Genomic DNA, 21,071 nt, shown 5'->3' with positions numbered 1-21,071 from the left:
TTATCCTGCCAACAATGATGAAATCCTTCCAGTATTGATGTTCGCTCTTCTCCTATATGCATCGAATAGAATATTTTGTCATTGGTAGGTTTAGACGCATCCAGTCACCCCCGGGGGAGTGACCTTAAAAATGAGGAACATAACCCGGCCAAAAAAGTCGGTCCAACACCGTGTACTCCCTGCTCTTTTCTGCCATATGTGTGTAGCAGTTCCTTCAAACATATAGTTGTACCCATAAAGCAAAGATGTAGTTTTCAAGCACTGCAGCGTCACAGGGGGAAAATGAGGTGTGTTTCCCAAAGCTTGCAGTCGACTGGGGACTGGTTTAGACGTAAAGTGTTCCTCATTTGACCGTTACAACAAGTAATGAATAGAAGTCCACCAGGTGGCGTCTCAATCGTCCAACTCATCCAGTTCTTCTCGGAGAGTTTGGACTCTCCACTTCTTTCATTGTGAACAGGACTGTAACATCTATCTTGTCTCTAATGAGCTCCAGGAATGTATTACATTCACAGCTTAACTAACTACCAATGCTTGTAATTCAGTGGTTCTAACCCGATGTAAAGACACGTTTATAACACTGCTTATAAAGCTGACCAAATCGTTTTCGATATGATTAGATTAAAGATGTGATAAATCCTGTTGTCACCTATGACTGCTGAGCGACATCACTTATGATTTTAAGCAGCTGTATCGCTTATCAGGGGTAGTGTTCTGTGTGGTCAGGGGCCCGTCTATTCCTCTACAATTCACCCACCGGCTTCGGGGGCTGTAGATCCCATAGTCAGCCTGGGGTCAGGTCACACCTAAGACCTTAAAATAGGAAGTGGTAGATTCCTCGCTTGGCGTTCAGCATTAATGGGAAGTCCAACGACTGGTTGACCCGCATCAGTATAATGGCTCGGGTGGGGGTGGGGCAGCTTACTTGCCATCGGTTAGTCGTCTCAGTGAAGCAGCACTAGATAAAAGAGCGGTGGAAATCCACCTGCAACAAGAAGGCACATGACATGCACTCTAAGGATTCCTCCGTCGTCATATGTCTGAAAAATTGTTACGTATACGACTTTAAACCCCAAGCACTCACTAACTCACTCCATTCATTTATGTATAGAGGTAGCATTACTTCATAACATATGGTCTTATCTCTCATGTAAACTGAATATGACAAACCAATATGGATATGCTCCCAGTGTATTGCTTCTGCTGTTAGATTATTTTCTGGTAGGGGGCTCTTTTTTCCGGTCGTGGATTTCCACCAGGCTATGCCCGGTTTTCTCTCACCATAACCTTGGCCGCCGTCTTACAAATGAAATATTCTTGAGTACGGCGTAACACATCAATCAAGTAAATAAATACATTTTTTTTTTTACATTTTGTAAGAAAGAAAAGACGCGATTCTTCATTTACAGCTGCACGAAGTCCATGACTATTAGTCCATGACTAACGACACGATGCGAATGCCCTGGGTTAGGGTGCTCTGAGTGGAAATGCTGCTAACTGCAGGGATGTATGATCCTGCTGTACATGTTATTAAGGGGTCTGGTAATAGACTACTGTCCACGATAATGTTCACTCCTATCAATTTTCAGACTGATAATTGGGGTCTGGTAAATTACTGTTATCCACGCTCATGTTGACTCCTATCTATTTGCAGACTGATTGGGGTTTTGGTAATTACTACTGTCCACGCTCATGTTGACACCTATCTCAAATTCAGGCTGATGATCGGGGTCTGATAATTACTACTCTCCATATCTCAAATTCAGGCTGATGATCGGGGTCTGACAATTACTACTTTCCATATTTCATGTTGCTTCATATCTCACTTTCAGGCTGATGATCGGGATCTGATTAATTACTACTCTCCATATCTCAGTTTCAGGCTGATGATCGGGGGTCTGATAATTACTACTCTCCATATCTCAAATTCAGGCTGATGATCGGGGTCTGATAATTACTACTCTCCATATCTCAAATTCAGGCTGATGATCGGGGGTCTGACAATTACTACTTTCCCATATTCATGTTGCTCCATATCTCATTTTCAGGCCGATGATCGGGGTCTGATAATTACTACTCTCCATATCTCAAATTCAGGCTGATGATCGGGTCTGACAATTACTACTTTCCATATTCATGTTGCTCCATATCTCATTTTCAGGCTGATGATCGGGGGTCTGATAATTACTACTCTCCATATCTCAAATTCAGGCTGATGATCGGGGTCTGATAATTACTACTCTCCATATTCATGTTGCTCCATATCACATTTTCAGGCTGATGATCGGGGTCTGATAATTACTACTCTCCATATTCATGCTGCTCCATATCTCAGTTTCAGGCTGATGATCGGGGTCTGATAATTACTACTTTCCATATTCATGTTACTCCATATCTCATTTTCAGATTGATGATTGGGGTTTGGTAATTATTATTCATATTTCTGTCTGACTTTCAGGCTAATGATTGGGATTTATGGTGCCCACAGCCTTCCTATCCATGTGGATCAGCAATACGGCCACCACCGCCATGATGGTGCCTATTGCCCAGGCCGTCATAGAGCAGCTAGTCCGTACCAGGGAGAGCAGCTACAAGAACATGAATGCTGGTAAAAAGTCTGGTGAGTTGACAGACTACTAGTCTGCTGTTAGCTACGGTAGCTGCTATAACTAACCTGGTGAGGAAAGAGGCTACCAGTATGATGTTAGGCATACTAGCTGCGATAATAAAAAACCCTAGTCGCTGAAGTTACCAGAGTAATGTCAGCCATCTAAACCATTACACCGCTATTTTTTCAGTCGTCATAACTGTGGTAACAGAGTTGATGACTCGAAGGCTCCAGTACCGTCCTATCCAAATTAACAACATAGGGTATTCTTGTAATGCAGATGTAAACTCACAGTTTGAAAGGATTCACTTACCGAGCAGATTAAAATTAAATTGTTTTAATATTTATGGGTAATTAATGGTGTTTTAACAACGTACTCAGGAATATTTAATTTATAAGACCGCGATGGGGCTCTTGTGTGTGGAATGGACCTGGGGAACACGGTATCCCAATAACAATACAGCACTACACTAGTGGTCGACCCTGAGATACGGACGGATATTTCAGTTGTATGCGAGTACTCGGGTTCGTAACTGCATGACGAGGCCACTCAAGCGGGACAGTAGCGAAAGAAGAAATAATTTTTGTAGCTTTTTCGTTCGGAGGTCGGCATGTCCAAGAAAGTGCATAAATTTACCGAATTTGATATCGGAATTCTTTGAAAGCATTAGGTGTCATCATAGTATCATCGGCTTGATGTCTCCATCAATAAATGATAAGTAATGAATGATAAATAGAAACTATTGTAAACCATTATGTGGTCCTGATAAAACCGAAAATAATTTAAATGTTGGAATCAGCGTAAACCCGAATCAGTCAGTCCAACGAATTCTACAACTGATTTCAGAAAAAGAAATGAAAGGTTCAGACGGTGCTATCGTGTTGTCCAATCCTAACGCTGAAGATGACGACAAGGGAGATAAGCCAGTGGTTTACATTGAGATGTCAAACCACGAAAAAAATACGATGCCCGAGAACAATTCCAAGAGGTACGTGATTTGATATTTTATGATAAACCTGTGTTTATAGACTGCGCATGTCACAGTAGGTCGCGGTGAATTAAAAAAGTAAAAAGCGTTTACGTCATGCTGTTGGAGAATAAATGTTGTAAACGCTGAAGAGAGACATTGTGGTTCTGAAACACTGACATTAGCGGTCTATTCCTCAGTCACCTGATTAGCGGTGTGGCCTGAAAGAGGAAGGGATAGAGGCACTCGTAGAACCAGAAGTGCTGGTGTTCGATTAGATTCTGACTCCACCCATAACAATGACCGCCATCGTTAAAGTGAAACATTCTTGTGAATGGTGCTAAACAACAATCAGACAAATCAATAGAAATTTTGTAATATATTTCAGCTATGATGTCACTGATACTGGTGCAGATATCAGCAAGGCTCAGAAAGAGGAACTGAGCAAGATGCGGAAAGGAGTGACCCTGTGCGTGGCCTATGCAGCCACGTGCGGGGGCGTGTCTACTCTGACGGGCACAGGGCCAAATCTGGTGGCTAAAGGCGTCACAGATACGTAAGCATACACTTTTTAACAAAAATATCATGAATGAGTAATGCCACTTTGGCTATATTGGATATAAAGAAATCGGCCGAAAATCAATCGATGTACATGTACAGGGGCCAGTGTTACAAAACCGTCGTGGTGCTAAGTCAAGTGTATTTACCATGATGACGTAGATCTCTTTCCTGTATTAAAAGTTGCCGTGAGCCTTACCCCAGGCGCATGATGCGACTGCTTCGTAAGTGCAGTACATCCAGTCAACCAGCCATCGCTAGGGAACTTTTCTTTTACAAAGTAAACCGCAAAAAGCTTGGTGGTGTATTGTGAAATCTTATACCTTTGCGATGACAGTTTCAGGGCTAATTGTCGTACTCAGGTATTACAATAGAACGATTGTCTGTCCAGCTTGGACGTGAGTCGCCATTGCACGGGAAGCATCGCCTCATTAAGGAGTTAAATATTCAGCCTTTAAGGAGGTATAGGAGGTATTTTGGTAAACAAAAATACGTCATTAACCAAATCAATCAGTTTGTCGATAAGCTCAGTCCAACATTCAGATGATCTGCACGTCGGACAAACAAACAAACAAACAATACAACCCTCTTCCCAACGAAAAAAAAAATAAAATAAAATAACCAGGGAGTGCATGCCTTTACTATCTGATAACCGAAAATCGTAATTTTAGACTGTGACTTTATCACTTAATCTATCAGATATATAAGAGCATAAAAATATGTAATTTTTTCTTCAGATCCCGAAATCTTTTGTTCATGCGGAATTAATACATGTCTTTGCCAGCATTTTGGGTAGAGCATGTATACGCTGGAGCACACCTGTCTTACGTTATGATGGTAAACACAAGCATTTGTATTTGTTTCTCTCACAGGATGTTTGACGAAAAGGCTGGTATAAACTTTACCAGTTGGTTTGTGTTCGCGTTTCCCTGTTCTGTACTGGCACTGTTCGTCACGTACCTGTGGCTGCAGATTCATTTCCTCGGTTTCAGGCAAGTATGGCGTTCATGTCACATGATTTCTTAGAGGACATTGAATTCGGAAGACAATTTGCTATTGACTAAGGTACTGCGGGGTTTTTTTGGCGGCAAATTTCCTAAAGTCAGCTCTTGCAGTGATTTCTTTTAGAACTGTCATCCTAGAAAGAATCGCTTTATGTCATAAGCAAATGAAATAAGCAATTAGGAAATTTTTTTTCTACATGAACCGGTGAGTTCGATCCACATCCTTCCAGCAAACACATGGTCTCTGTATTTATGTCCTGTACTTGCTTAGTTTCTGTCAGAATCGGTTTCTGTCAAGCTATGATTGTGGTCAAATTACATATCTGCTATACAAGTTACATAATAGGCAATGTGTCTCTCGTTTCGTGTGAGATACTACAGCCGGCAAACTCATCATTTGTGACACGAAACACAAAGCCGCTTGAAATACACGTTTATACGGAAGATAAGCGTAGAAATATCTCATCGTATCAATATTGCTGACAAATAAACCATTATATTAAATGGAGACAATAGTTTTGTATCTAAACAGAGCTATTTCTAAAGTAAGACGAAGTTTTGTCTCGCCACACATATCTACTGTAAGGTAAAAACGTTTGACACTGTCAGGGCTCTGTTCGGTTTATTCCACCCGAAAACTTCATCGCCTGCGTGACCCTGAAACATTGATGGGTACTGTGATAAACATCAATTATATTAACAAATAACAAATCGTGCGGTCTTTAACATTGACCGTGCTATTTCAGGAATTCCATATTTGTGTGTAAGAAGAAGACAGAATTATCGATCAGGGAAGCAAAATCAACCAGAATAGTTCTCAACAAAGAGCTGGAGGAACTGGGGCCAATTAGGTACGTGCATATTTACAATCGGGCAATACAAACTATTTATTTATTTATTCTTTAATAGAATGTTTAACTTTTGTAGTGTTGTTTAACGCCATACTCAAGAATGTTTCACTTTTGTAGTGTTGTTTAACGCCATACTCAAGAATGTTTCACTTTTGTAGTGTTGTTTAACGCCATACTCAAGAATGCTTCACTCTTGTACTGTTTTTAACGCCACACTCAAAAACGTTTCTCTTTTACATTGTTGTTTAACGCCATACTCAAAAATTTTTCTCGTTTACATTGTTATTTAACGCCATACCCAAGAATGCTTCACCTTTGCAGTGTTATTTAACGCCATACTCAAGAATGCTCCACTTTTACATTGTTATTTAACGCCTTACTCAAGAATATTTAACTTTTGTACTGTTGTTTAAAGCCATATTCAAGAATATTTCACTTTTGTGGTGTTGTTTAACGCCATACTCAAAAATGTTTCTCTTTTACATAGTTATCTAACGCCATACCTAAGAATGCTTCACCTTTGCAGTGTTGTTCAACGCCATACCCAAGAATGTTTCACTTTTGTCGTGTTGTTTAACGCCATACTCAAGAATGGTTCACAGTTGTGGTGTTGTTTTAACGCCATACACAAGAATGTTTCACTTTTGTTGTGTTGTTTAACACTATACTCAAGAATTCTTCGCTTTAATGATTGGTGTCAAACAAAATGGTTTTCAAAGAGCTTCACAAACGGCCACGCGAGCACCGTCGAATGGTTATTGTCACCAATTAAGCATTGATAGCGGGGGACTTTCCGGTCCAAAGGCCGGTTTTGAACCTGCATCTCGTGTGTTGCAGAGATTAAAGACAAGCATACACCTGTAACCACATGGCCCGCTCCAACATACACATTAATAGTAAGAAACCGAGTGGATGTCCTCTTCATATTCTTGTGCTTCGATGATGTCGAATTTATACCATTAGAGTTAGCTATTAAGCAAATTCTTGTGGAAAGAATTATCAAAAGTACATAAATAGAGAGAAGTATGGCTCCTTTCGTATGATTCTCCACCTGCGTACTCTAATGGACATTGATTGGTGCATACAGTCACGGAGACAACCGATGTCATGATTCTATTTATAGACGAATGTGCCGCAATGCATTCTGGTTTGAAATTTAACAGGAAAATGCCCTAAGTCGGGAAGATGTGTCACGATGATATGAAACTCCAAATACAACCATTACCTGTACTAATTGACCCGAATCTGCTTGACCCGATGCATTACTCCGTATATATAACCCCTGCACGTTAAGTACGCTAAGTGTATGGATCAAGATGTCAATTTTACCACATGTTTAATGAGTCCTTCTTAATGCATATACAACCGTAGAACAGAAATACCAGGTCCTAAAATAAATATTTATTCTAAACAGATAAAATAAAATAATAGAGATGTGATTTTTGTTCGGGGCCTCCTTGGCCCACGTGGTTAGCATGCCGGCGCGGCTTAATGACCCAGGAGCCTGTCACCTATGTGGTCGCTGTGAGTTCAAGTCCAGCTCATGCTGACTTCCTCTCCGGAAGGCCTTTCAGCAACCTGCGGATTATCGTGGGTTTGCCCCCGGGCTCTGCCCGGTTTCCTCGCACATTAATGCTTGCCACCGTTGTATAAGTGAAATATTCTTGAGTACAGCATAAAACACCAATAAAATAAATAAATAAATCTTTTTTCTTCTGCCCCTTACAGTTTTGCTGAAATCATGGTGTCCTTACACTTTGCGGCGTTAGCTTTACTATGGCTTACTCGGGAGTCAGATTTCTTCAATGGCTGGGGGACGTACATTCCAGGAGAGTGAGTTGTCTGATTACTTAATAAATTTGTGAGAAATGAGACATGAAACATGAAAGACTTGACTTGATGTACAACTCACCCAAAGTATGATTGAAATATAATATAATTAAGGACTTACACATAGTGAGTGAAACGAGAGTAGCAACCACAGTGTGTAATTGGTAAATGCTCACATGTATTACCGGTGAAATTCGGCCTCCTTGTGTCTAAAAAGTAGCAACTTATACACCACGTCATCATGGTGGAATTAGCTAAAAAAATAATTGCAGTGGTGATAGTTGCAAATTATTAGTCGTGACTAGTTTAGAATTGCTGGAAATTCTGTGTTCATCATATTAAAGACAATGCAAAGGAATTCACCGAAAGTTACATTTTGACAAAAAAAGCCATATAGTATTCTTGTTCTTTCAAACGACAATACCACTATGCTTTTTGACATCCAAAAGCGAAGAGCTCTTTAAACACTGGCATGGAAGAACGAACCTTCAAGCTTGTTTTTCTTTTTCTTACAGGGCAGCCTCGGATTCAACACCCGCCATTTTGTTGTGCGTGTCTCTGTTCATATTCCCTTCGACCCGCCCAAATTTCTTCTGTTGCCAGTCCAGTAATGGTGAGAATGCAATTCTTGGTCGTCATTAGTGGATGTATTTGTTTCAGTGGTCAACCATGCCACTTTTAACACAATTATATATGCTCATTGCTGCCTTCCCGAAATATATGCTTTATATATACCATCAGAATACGGATTTCACTCATTCGCCAAGAACACACCTTGCGTCTTTCCAATATAATTGAAAACTGGTGACTGCTTTTCTTTGCATGATTCCGCCCTATTTTCGTTTTTTATGTACTTTCTTGGTTCTTTGGTGATTTGTGTTATACGACGTTTTTGGGAATTGGCCTTGCGATTATAGACATGGAACATCCTTATTGGTCGACAAGTGCTACACGAATGTCTTATAAAGCGCATAGATTTATATACTGTCACAATAGAACTATATATTTTATGTATGTATAAAAAAAGAAAAAGAAACAAAAGAAAATTTAAAAATGTCCAAAATTATAAGAGATATTAGTTTCTAGCTATAGTTGTATGGTACTAATGAACAAATTGGCAAAACGTTACCACAGGTATAGCTTAGGGTGATAGTATAGATGTTGTGATGACGGATTTTGAAAAACCATAGTAGTATTAGATGAGACATTTAAAAATTGACCGATCAGTACCGAAACAATGTGTCTAATATTCCTTCACTTCACCGGTGTATGAGTTTCCCAATGGCGATTTTAGGGAGTCAGTCCCATTTCTCTTGCAGAGCTGTAAACTCTGCTAATGTCGCAACGCTTCCTCATGTAAGCTAAGATATTTGGAGAGAGTTCTACAGCCTATATAAAATAGGCTCAGCGTGGAGAGTAAAGCCGGAGCAGCGAGGACAGTGTGATAGTTGGCAAATGGGCACACGTGACCGGCGAAATCCGGGTCCATGGCAGTTTACTTCAGTTGGGGTTTTCGTCTTATTGTTCATGTATATTTTTATATATAGGGAGTTACACCACCCTTTAGCGCCATGGCTTAAGCAGAATTAGGTGTAAAAAGTACAGTGATGTTAACTGCAGTTTATCAGACATCGCTAATCTAAAACACTGCAAAATCTGAGTTGCTATCACGTTTACTATACAATCACACGAAAACAGAGCAAAGGGACAACACCCCTTATTTTAAAAAAGTTGTGAGTTATCTCTTTTCCTTTTCAGACGATTCACCACCTGGCCCACGCCCAGCTCTGTTAGACTGGTACACTGTTACCCATAAGTTCTCCTGGGGTATCGTCTTGCTCCTGGGGGGAGGTTTTGCTTTGGCTAAAGCATGTCAGGTAACACTGTGGGTTCAAGTTGTATAGTATCAATATCAGTGGGCATTGGACAGTGCTATGTGTAGCAGTGTGACACATTGACAGCTCATAGATACTGTAGCCCAACCAATGCTATGAAGCCAGCTCTGTTGTAATTGTTACGCGCTGAGTATTAATCGTACGCTAAGGATGTATGAATGACTGAATGACTGAAGGATTATGGTTAAACGCCAATTCAGTAGCATTGCAGCCATGTTGTGCAGTAAAATGTGAATGGTTTTCGATGCGATAACGAGAACATCTACAATCAAACAAAAATAGGCGAACATTTTTAAAACGAGATAAGAACACAAATGCCACATAAAATTCGTGAGCACATGTTTTCTACTAGTCGTTCACTGGCTCCATTAGTACAGTTAGTAGATCAGGGCCAATCCTGGGTCGAGTCACACCTAAGATCTTAAAGAGAACGTTGTAACCTCCTCGCTCGGCGTTGGGCATGAAGGGAATAGTGCAACCACTGGTTGACCCGTATAATGGCTCGGGCAGAGCGACTTACTTACCTTGGGCAAAGCGTCACAGTGAAGCAGCACTAGATAAAAGAGCGGTGGAAATCCGCCCTGCAACAAGGAGGCACATTACAAAGAAGGATTCCTTCGTCGTCATATGATTGAAAAATCGTTCGGTACGACGTTAAATACCATGCGCTCATTCACCCTACAATTCGTTGGTTTACCCAAAGCACTCCTCCACCCTACCTCCTCAGATTACGTGATTACGTACACTATCACAGCCCTGTCTTGTTCCATAAGCTTACCTTGGGCACCTCTGTACTTCCCTGGCTGGCTTCAGTATACTACTGCTGGGCACTAAATAATTTGTCTGTCCGTAGTCAATTCCAGGTGACTACACCATCATCACTAGTAAATCCATACAAGCATGAAACTATAGTGGAAACGGGATAAATTTCAACTCCAACCACCATGTTTGAATGCATACTCCTCACAGCTCATACAAGGGAGATAACTACTGACACTTCTAACATATTTTGTACTTGTTTAATCTTTTCTTCAATTTTGTTTAATTTATTTCAGGAATCTTTTTAATGATTAGTTTTCATTATGGGTTCCCACAAAGTCATTACCGATGAGACTGATCGTAATCGTTAACAATTAGCCCATATGTGTGAAAAAAGTCAATCTTGTTTAGTAGTAGTGACAGTGATAACTGTATACATGATTCCCCTCAGTGTGAGGAGTATGCAATCAAACATAGCGATTGGAGTTAGAAGTTTCAGTTTCCACACTAGTTTCGTGCTTGTGTGGATTTACTAGTGATGATACATGGGGACACCAACCTTAAATTGATAGCTGAGACGACTGTGACTACGGACAGACAAATTATTTGGTGCCCGGCAGTAGTATTCTGAAGCCAGCCAGGGAAGTACAGAGGTATTCAAGGCAAAGTTATGGAATAAGACATGGCTGTGATATTATACCCATAAAATTGGCCGCCAGCTTAAAGAAGTAAAACTAATCTTGAGTTTTGCGTTAAGCACCATTAGTATAAATAAATAAATAAATAAATAAATAAATAAATTATGTGAATGCGTGTATTCAAGGCTAATATCCACATTGTCCTCCTCGATAGTTCTGCTCTGGCCCTTTTTTATATGTGTATAATGAAAACTAATAAAAGCAAAGTCAACAACGACGCACGACAGCGGGTGGGTGTGCATGAACGCACTCCTGAAGGCCGAAGCCGAGGCAATCGTTTCTGTCATACAGCCTTGTTTATTCTCAAGGATAAAGAACGGGTCCGCGACAGTGAGTACATGTCCTTCTACTAGCTCTAGCTTATTATGCTGTAAATGTGTAATTGTTCTGAAACCTAGTTAATTACCTTTGTGTCCTTTGATTAACAGAGTTCTGGTCTCTCCGAATTGCTAGCCAGTGAACTGACTGTGTTTAAAGGCATTCCACCCTGGGCCATTTGTATCATCGTCACGATCATGATCGCCGCCATTACGGAAGTCACGAGTAACGTTGCCATAGCAACCATCTTCCTGCCAATTCTCGGACAGCTGGTAAGGCATTTTCTCTTACTGACAATGGTTTGGTCACATAAAAACACGCTTGGAGTATTTATCTCATATTTTAATCAATCTATTTATTAACTTTATTGATGTCCATGGTTGCTCTAAATTGAACAGTTGAATTTTTTCACTGAAGGGGCGGATGTTAGGTTTATGGCAGGAGCAAGCCGTAGTGCCCGATACAGTAAAGCACTTACACATATACCCACGCACCTCCTGGCTTAAAGCCGTAGCCTACAGACTAGAAATGGATTCGATCCTGCGAACTTCAGGAGCAGACTGCAAACGGCGACATAATACTTATAGGCCTACTATACCGATTGAGCAAGGATCGAAGTGGCCATGAGTCGCAGGGAGTAGAAAATAGATTTGTACAAAGCATCATAGCATGGTGCTGGTTGCTCATGGCATCCACCATTTTTAGTGTTTATATATTTATTAGATTGGTGTTTTAACTCTGTGCTCTTCGCCAAGTACCCAATAAGTACGCTACAAATCTTTTTACTTGAAGTCGCAGCAGAAACACCCAGAGCTGGATTCGACCATTCAACCCCATCGATCAAGGGCCTTGTAGTCGCAGTGAGATGCCCTACTTTAGGCGTCCATGTAGCTGATCATGATGTAACCCGTCATGTCTTGACCTGCATGGTACACAAAGCCTTACATGCAAGACCGTGTTGTGCACATTGTAATAATACTTTCATATTTCTCGTCCGCCAAAAGTATTAATGTCAAATCATTTTGTGTTTCAGAGTGTTGGTATCGGTGTTCACCCGCTATATCTGGTAATACCCGGATGTATTGCGTCCTCATTCGCCTTTATGTTGCCAGTGGCAACGCCACCGAACGCAATTGTGTTTTCCTACGGAGCCATTCGTGTGGTGGACATGGTACGTATAGAATCTCGGTTTGTCTGATTTAAAGTTTTCTGTTGAAAGTAATGCTATGATTAGTCCTTAACAGATACCAGAGGAGATTATATGTTTAAATCTCGCCCGCCGTGCGTTGGAAGGTCTGTCAGCAACCTGCGGATGGTCGTGGGTTTCCCTCGAGCTCTGCCCGGTTTCCTCCCACCGTAATGCTGGCCGCCGTCGTATAAGTGAAATATTCTTGAGCACGGCGTAAAACATCAATCAAATAAATCAATAAATAAAAATCGCCCGTCAGTCCGTTACGAACCAGTTCTCTGGGACTTTCTACAGAACGGTTTATTGCATTGAAGTGAAATTTGATGCACGACTTTACCTTTGATTATTTGTTGTTTTTTTAACGTTTCTTAAATTTGTACTCATTTAAACTGTTTTGCGGAACTGAATACATGCCGACTATGCTTTTAATCCACGGCACTTTTATCGGTTCGTGAGCACACAAACATCATTTTTACTGTTCAAAAACATTCACCATCTAAGTAATTCGTGCCAAATCGCAAAGTTCAGTTTTCATTCCTGCTATTGGGATGACGATGTGTAGGCTGGTACTAAGACTCATGCCTTGCACGAGAACAATTGAGAACAACAGTTTCACCAACGAAGCGCTCTTAATTTGACTGGTCTAAAAAAAACGGATGACAGATATCTCCTTAGGTTTATGGCTGTAGGAAACCGCACCGAGTCACTTGCCCAGATCTCCTGACGTAAGGCGACAGCCGGGGCAACAGAAGTTGACCGAACACTAGCCGCAACTGCTTCGATGGTCATTGAACTACAAATGTGATGCATGTATCATCTTTGCAAATGTGTCACCCATTTCAAAACTGAACTTGACCCCCGCGCCTTCCAGATTACTCTGGAACTCCGTTCTGCGCCAAGCAGAAACACTTGGGAAGTCCGCTAGCTAAGCACGATTTTTTGTTTACCTTAGTTATATTTGAGACTATGGTACACACGTTAGATAGTTTATGGTGGGGCGGGAGGGGGGGGGGGGGGGCTCCGTGGCCGACTTGTGAGTTCAAGTCCAGCTCACGATGGCTTCCTGTCTTGCAGCAACCTGACCGCCGTCGTACAAGTGAAATACTCTTGAGTATGGCGTGAAACACCCATCAAATAAAAAAATTTAAAAAAATACATTGTTCAGTAACCATCGGAGCAGTTGTGACTGGAACACGTAACCTGTCACTCACTCAGTGAGGTCTGTCTACCAGTCACTGTGGTACCGTTCATCTCTTACACTTCAGGCGAAGGCTGGCATTGTATTGAACTTGATGTGTATTGGCATCGTCAACCTCGGCATCAACACCTGGGGGCGGGCATACTTCAAACTGGACACCTTCCCGGACTGGGCAAACACCACAGTCGGTCTCCATGAAGAAGTTATCGTCAAGTGCGTCAACGAAACGATAATGTCATGAATTGAACGAAATCGTCTCTATATTTAAAATATCTGGTCCGTGTAAATCGGTACAGAATTGATACACTGTAAAAAACCCAAAATGTGTTTTAGGTGACACTGTTAAATCGGTCTCACCGATTGTTCTCTCTGCTTTATCATCAAATGTATCGGGTATATGTCTAATGGGTCCACAGTTAGCGCCACCCTTGCATGTCTTGTGGTCGATGGTTAATGGCGTCTTGTATAAATTCTCTGCCAGACCCTTGTTAGGTATACAGTACCGTCAGGGCTGGATCAAAGACACTTATGTCTCACCTTTAAACGTTTGCTGCATATGTAAACCAAAAAAAAGTTTTGAAACATTAACATTTGTTCATGCAAACCATTATTACACTTCTGAGTTGTAAGAGCAAATAGCGAAACTTTCGCAAAACTACTTGCTCCTGTGTGACACTGGAAGCGATGAGAACTCTTCTTGGGTATTATCTTCTTGAACCACGTAAGATTACAGTTATTGAACATTATTTCATACTTCCCCGACGAATAAAAATGATCGAACCTCAAGCACAGGTTGCTAGTTTTCGAAGTGGGATCAAGTCTACCATCTTCTACCCAGCACAATGGTGAGTTCAGCTTGCACCCGAGGCGCCATTGCACTGACCAGGTACTCCATTCAAAGAAGGATTAATACATCATATAAGACCAAACTTATATTACAACCAAATGTAATATAAATGTACATGCTCGATATTACAACCAAATGTAATATAAATGTACATGCTCGATATTACAACCAAATGTAATATAAATGTACATGTATAACCTGTTATAATAACCGGTAAATCCTTGTATCCTTTTAAACTTTTTTGTTTACATTTTATATATTATGTGTGATGTGGTCTCGAGAATAAATGATTTATAGTAAATTAACTCGTTACTTTCTATTAAGAGGAAATTGTGCGAAGAGGAGGGGAGCGAAGTGGTGGGGTGTTAGATGGGGAAGTGTGGGAGGCGAGAGGTGTGCGAGGGAAAGGTGTGCAAGGGAAGTGTGCGAGGGGAGATGTGCAAGCTGGAGATTCGCGAGGGGGTGGCGTGCGAGAGGGAGGTGTGAAAAGTGTGCAAGGGGGAAGTGTGAAGTAGGTGGTGTTCAAATGTGTGACGTCGAAAGCGTTGTGTGTAGTGAGTGATGTAAAATCAAACCTGCGGCAACAGTAGGACGATGCGACTACAGTGGGACGGTGTGACGTCACCCGAAGCAAACAGTTCTTCCTATCGAAACCAGGCTTGGAGTTCATCATCATGAATGAGAAAAAGTATTCTAACTGAATTTTCCTTGCAATAATATAGACCTACAGCACATCAATGCGTAGAGCTTCTTGTGTTACGTGTTAGTGACTACAGGCAATTTTGGTAGCGAGTATAATTGATTTTACAGAAATTTTTAAGAGAAAAATTTTTTTAAAAGAAATAGACTAGAAACTTTGTCTTGCCCGTTTCATAAAGAAAATATTTGTCTATCAACTAAAGCTTTTTTTCTAAGATTTTGAAAGATAGTCCAAAATCCTTAGTCATGTGCAGGTGGCTGTGAGGAAATAAATTCGCCTTTAAATGTGTTATGAATTCCATTTTTGAAGGTTTATTTATGCACTCTTGTTTCCTTCGACAGTCTTTTGAGAGAGTTGTCTCCGTCTCTTTGCAAACTCTGTCAAAAACGAATATGCTGAAGAAATTATCGTAGTAATTTAATTAATCTATATTCTGAAGCCAAGTGGACAATATACTTGTACTTGGACTCACATAGCCGTCTATAAGCTTTAGACAGTTTCACATTGAAACAGCCTAGCCAATTTGTTTTGAAACCTGCTACTGTAGTCAGTATGAAAGCAGATAGAGGACATCCAGCTACCTCGACTTTTCTAATATTAGAAAGATCGAGGTAGCGAGATGTACCCTATCGGCTTCCACAAGTCGGCTGTACTCTTCGCCGGATAACAGACCTTAGACGGATACAGACGTTTTGTGAAACGGAACCCTTGTGTAATTTTGGTTGGAGGGACTGGTGCTTTTGGAATGATGCTGTAAGAAACTTTTTGACTTTGGTTTTAAAGCACAACGAGGACACATTGTTTGTTTTTTTTTGGTCACCCGATTTGTGCAGGAGAAAAGTTACTCCAAAATGTTTTTTACGGATACCGATTTAACGGTTGTTGGTGGATATGGGTAATTTTGACATCTGAAAAAGCTTGGACATACGGAAGTGCAGCCTTATTTGTGGTACGTTTCTTTGTGCGCAGAAAAATTGGAGTCATGCCTGATAATTTCTTTTAAAATGTGTATGCTCAAAAATATTTCACTAATACGACGACTGCCAGCATTGTAAGTGAGAGGAAACCGGGAAGAGCGCGGGCAAACCCACGACCATCCGCAGGATGGTGTCAGACCTTCCCACGTACGACCGAAAAGGAAACCAGCGTGAGCTGAAGGTAGAAATAGCGGTAAAAAAATTCAACAGCGGTGAGAATATTTCCATTTCTACCACAATGAGGTAATTTCATATGTAAAACCAAATTTCCTGTGTGCAAAAAGTGACGGTGATTGTACGAAATATTTCCCCTTTTAGAAAAAAAAACCTTTGTACAAAACCCTTTTCTTTGTTAAAATGTTCATTTTCTTTGTAAAACAATAACAATTTCCAAGAAGGTTATTTTCTTCGAAATCCATTGAAAAACTTCACTATCAGATTGGTTGACAAGCTGCTGTACTAACAAGCATGCCTTTGTGTAGAAAAATTGAAACAATTCAACTAAACTTACACACTGAAAATTTTTACTTTTTCTCTAAATCTTTCCTTTGTCATATTACTGCATACGGCAATGATAATGACTGATCGTACCTGTGGAACAATTTGTGGTTTCATCTGGGATGTGGGTGATATTCCTATCTGCACCAAAATGGAGTTCTTGTCGAGAAAAAATCTAACATTCGAGATAAAAGTCGAAATTTCTGATTTTCTATTTTTTGGCATCTAGTAGAAAAAAAGTGCAAGGCACAAAATTGCAAAACGTGTAACAGGAGATAGCGAGAAATATGACAAAATCGTAGGAATACAGGGCTTATGTTTTATTGTCTTCGCAGACACCTTTTTTATTCACCATCATCATCAAGATCATCGTCTTATTGCAGACATTTTAGTATGTACTAAAGTGGCACTTAAAACAGAAGTACCCTCGCACTGATACTGAAATAAATTTAGCTGTCATATAAGACAAAATCGCAATTTTCCAGCAAATGGTTGAGAGGATGGATACACAAGATTGCTGTATAACAATACACAATGAAAAATTATTACTCTGATATTTATTTTCGTTCAACCTCTCCAAATAATGGTACATAAATGATAACAATATAGGACTTGCACTACAGCTGTATAGCTTTTTCATTAATGTGAGGTCGTCGCCCAAAATTTGGATTTTTAAACAAATTCTGAGTGCGATGTCTTAACGAAGTTTCAAAGTTCGTTCATAAACTAAATCACTCACGTTGAAATAAAAAATATTCATTGAGTATGTATCTTGTACGAGCCCGGAGAAGTCATGCCGTTATTCGAATTCAACACAAAAAGGACGGGCCATTTTGCCTGAATAATATTCAACCGGAAGGGCCCGAAGCATATACGCAGCGTTCGGAAAGTTCCCTATACGTCAAATGCGTCGTCTTTCTCAGAAACTAAGGCAGTAAAACAATACGAAAGGCATGTAACGTAAGTTTTGGCGGAAATCGATGAAAAGAACTTAACGAGGGAAGGAAGCGAAATTGTTAAGTGCTAACTTTAAAGCAGTCTTACCGCTGGAACAGGAGAGACAGATTATCAGATGGTGATTTTCTGATTTCAAAAGGCTAAGTGCTTATTGCTGTATTTTAATAGCTTAAAATCAATAAAAATTAAAAATAATGTTTTTCAAGAAGTTACAACAAAACACTAAATCGACGAGACGGGGCTGTAAGTTTTGTTAGTTCGAAGCATTTACTGTTCCCTATGTCGGGTGGTGGCTGCATATCCGCTGCATATCATCTACATACGTATAACTTTGACCTGCAGCACCAGACAAGTGGTCAATTTCGCATGCTGATATTGGAAAGTAAAACATTCGAAAATTAAAGGTTCAGTCAGGCCCCAACTGGCCTTGTTGCGCTACAACTTTAAATCTGGCGACATTTTTGCTGCTTTAGACAATGGTGTTGCCCCCAACTCGCCATGCGATACGCAGGCCTCAATCTGGCGAAACATGCCCTCCCCGGCAAACTACTCGCCATATTACATTCAGGCTTCAAATCTGGCGACACGTGTTTCCCGACAATCGTAAAGACCCAGTAATCCCCGAACTAGCCGTCCTACAGGCTTCAAATCTGGCGACACGTGTTTACAGACAATCACAAAGGCCCAGCTCCCCCCCCCCCCCCCACCATGTAGCCGTCTTACAGGCTTCAAATCTGACGACACGTGTTTCCAAACATCGTAAAGACCCAGTAACCACCCAACTTGCCGTCATACAGGCTTCAAATCTGGCGACACGTGTTTCAAGACAATCGTAAAGACCCAGTAACCTACCAACTATCCGTCCCATAGGCTTCAAATCTGGCGGCACGTGTTTCAAGACAATGAAAAAGGCCCAGTAATCCCCGAACTAGCCGTCCCACAGGCTTCAAAGCTAGCGACACGTGTTTACAGACAATCACAAAGGCCCAGCTACCCCCCCCCCCCCCCCATGTAGCCGTCCTACAGGCTTCAAATCTGGCGACACGTGTTTCCAAACATCGTAAAGACTCAGTAACCAACCAACTAGCCGTCATACAGTCTTCAAATCTGGCGACACGTGTTTACAGACAATCACAGAGGCCCAGCAACCCCTCAAGTAGCCGTCCTACAGGTTTCAAATCTGGCGACGTGTTTACAGACAATCGTAAAGGCCCAGCAAACCCCAGTGAAATTATTCTCTCTTTCATACTCAAATGTTTAATGATGTCTTAAGGTACACGACTTTTCATATCCCACCGGTAAAATGCATTTCAGAGTTTCTTGACGTGACATACATACACATGCATGAGTACAAACGACATTTATACGTGAGGTGAAGGCCTGCTTGGCTAGGTGGTAAGCGTGCTAGGGCGGTAGAATGACGAATTAGTAGCTTTTCAGCACTGCGATCGCTGGAAGTTCAAGTCCAGTTCATGCTGACTTCCTTTCCCGTAGTACGTGCATGGGAAAGTCTGCCAGCCACCTGTAAATGGTCGTGGGTTTCACCCGGACTCACCCGGTCCTGTTTCTTCACACAATTATGCTGGTCGCCGAAGTGTAAGTGAAAGGAAAAGAAAGCACTAGCATAAAGTATTACGCCAGATGAACGACCATTACACAGTGTCCATGAAAATAGTTTAATCTATTTTTTTAGAATTTTTTCAACATAGTAAAATGCATTTGAAAATTTGGATTCTAGTGCGAACTTGACTGACGATATTGGGACCAGTGACGTCACACAAGACTATGCAAAAAGCACAAACAGCAAACTTCCGCGCATTACCCTCTTCCACTGTTTTATTTATTTATTCATTCATTTATTTGATTGGTGAGTCAAAGTGAATAATTCGGTACATGTTCAGCTGCGAGTGGTGATGATGCTGTTATTGTTCCATATGTAAACAAACTTCAGACACAAATGGTCATCTAGATGACTTGTACGTGAACGTAAAAACAGGATATGGGGATTATTGCACAGTGGTATATTTATGTGTAAATGTAGTCATTTATCTGTCAACGGTTGAAAGGTAGACATGGTAGTTGGAGTGGTAAGAATTGTACTGTTTTTGGTAGATGGCATATGAGCAATGGACTGGTATTACGTGTATAAAAAACATTGTGTGATTTGTTTTAAAGGCTAGAGGATTGGTAAGATTGGCTGCACCGGAAACATTCCAAAATTTCTGTCATAGCGGACGGGATAGATATGTGGTATTTTGTAAGAGTCTTGGGAAGGGGCTGGTCCGGCGTCTACCCTGGGCAGAGTCTTGCATGTACATTGAGAGTTCCCGGTGCGAACCAATTGACGTAAATATCGGGGTCCGTTCAACCTTCTCACCTTCGAGGGCGACAGGGATAAACCCTGGCTAATCACTCCGGGTGGAAATGCAAATGGAATAATAAATAAATATTTTAATATATATTGCTGTTGGCCAGGAATATCAACATTTTGGTAACCGGAATACACAATTGCACAGGCATTTTGTAGGCCTACATGTGTCCCTCCTTTAAGCCAGTGCCTTGGTACATGCTGCCATGGGCATTCAATGCTATGTTGTTACATTCTGCCTAGGATTTCGCTTCGATTCCTAAATGTATCTGTTCTGCCAGTGTGACAATATTTTCCCCAAAACACACCTTTAATGGATTAAAACTTACTTCAAAATCTAGTTTGCATTTATTCTTCACAGTTGTTGATTGACAACAAACTGCCAAGCATATCAGTTCATTGACAATCACCAACTGTGAAGAATAAATGTGAACTAGATTTTGAAGTAAGTTTTAATCGATACATTACCTGAGCACCAAGGGTGTAGTCATGTATAAGTATAAAATTACACTTACTGCAGGACGTTATTCTAGGGGCTGCGTTTGCAAGCATTTGCAACCCCCAAGTTGACTACCTAGCGTCCAGCTTTACGAGACAACCGTTTTCAAACTTTCGCAACCATTACCACTTGGCACTATACCAGCCTATGCTATTATACGTCAGGGCATAACATGGAGAAGTAATAGAATAACCATTGTATTTTTTTAACTGACGTAATATGTTAAATAAATGTAGTTAGTGTACCCTCCGATATAATCGGGCTATGTCCGCCAGTTACAGAGAACTTCTTCATAGATAAAAACATCACTAGCCCTCTTTGTGGTTTCTTCCGCCATGCATACACCTGA

General features: G+C 40.8%; 1 protein-coding gene across 1 annotated transcript in view; it reads left to right on the top strand.

Moving 5' to 3' along the window:
• LOC135476438 (Na(+)/citrate cotransporter-like) overlaps window positions 1-14,998 on the top strand; it is a 15,607-nt gene extending 609 nt beyond the window's left edge. Inside the window, exons 2-13 of the mRNA XM_064756464.1 lie at window positions 2,162-2,224; window positions 2,473-2,620; window positions 3,456-3,597; window positions 3,965-4,132; window positions 5,007-5,126; window positions 5,885-5,989; window positions 7,718-7,822; window positions 8,335-8,432; window positions 9,578-9,696; window positions 11,600-11,761; window positions 12,523-12,660; window positions 13,944-14,998. Coding sequence (XP_064612534.1) covers window positions 2,162-2,224; window positions 2,473-2,620; window positions 3,456-3,597; window positions 3,965-4,132; window positions 5,007-5,126; window positions 5,885-5,989; window positions 7,718-7,822; window positions 8,335-8,432; window positions 9,578-9,696; window positions 11,600-11,761; window positions 12,523-12,660; window positions 13,944-14,117 — 1,542 coding nt within the window. The 3' untranslated portion in view covers window positions 14,118-14,998. The remainder of the gene's footprint in view (window positions 1-2,161; window positions 2,225-2,472; window positions 2,621-3,455; window positions 3,598-3,964; window positions 4,133-5,006; window positions 5,127-5,884; window positions 5,990-7,717; window positions 7,823-8,334; window positions 8,433-9,577; window positions 9,697-11,599; window positions 11,762-12,522; window positions 12,661-13,943) is intronic.
• The last annotated feature ends 6,073 nt before the right edge of the window (window positions 14,999-21,071 follow it).

Source organism: Liolophura sinensis, chromosome 10 (genome assembly GCF_032854445.1).
Source record: "Liolophura sinensis isolate JHLJ2023 chromosome 10, CUHK_Ljap_v2, whole genome shotgun sequence".
Lineage (NCBI taxonomy): Eukaryota > Metazoa > Mollusca > Polyplacophora > Chitonida > Chitonidae > Liolophura > Liolophura sinensis.
Note: the sequence above shows the minus strand (reverse complement) of the source record. Positions and strands in the feature narration are given on the sequence as shown.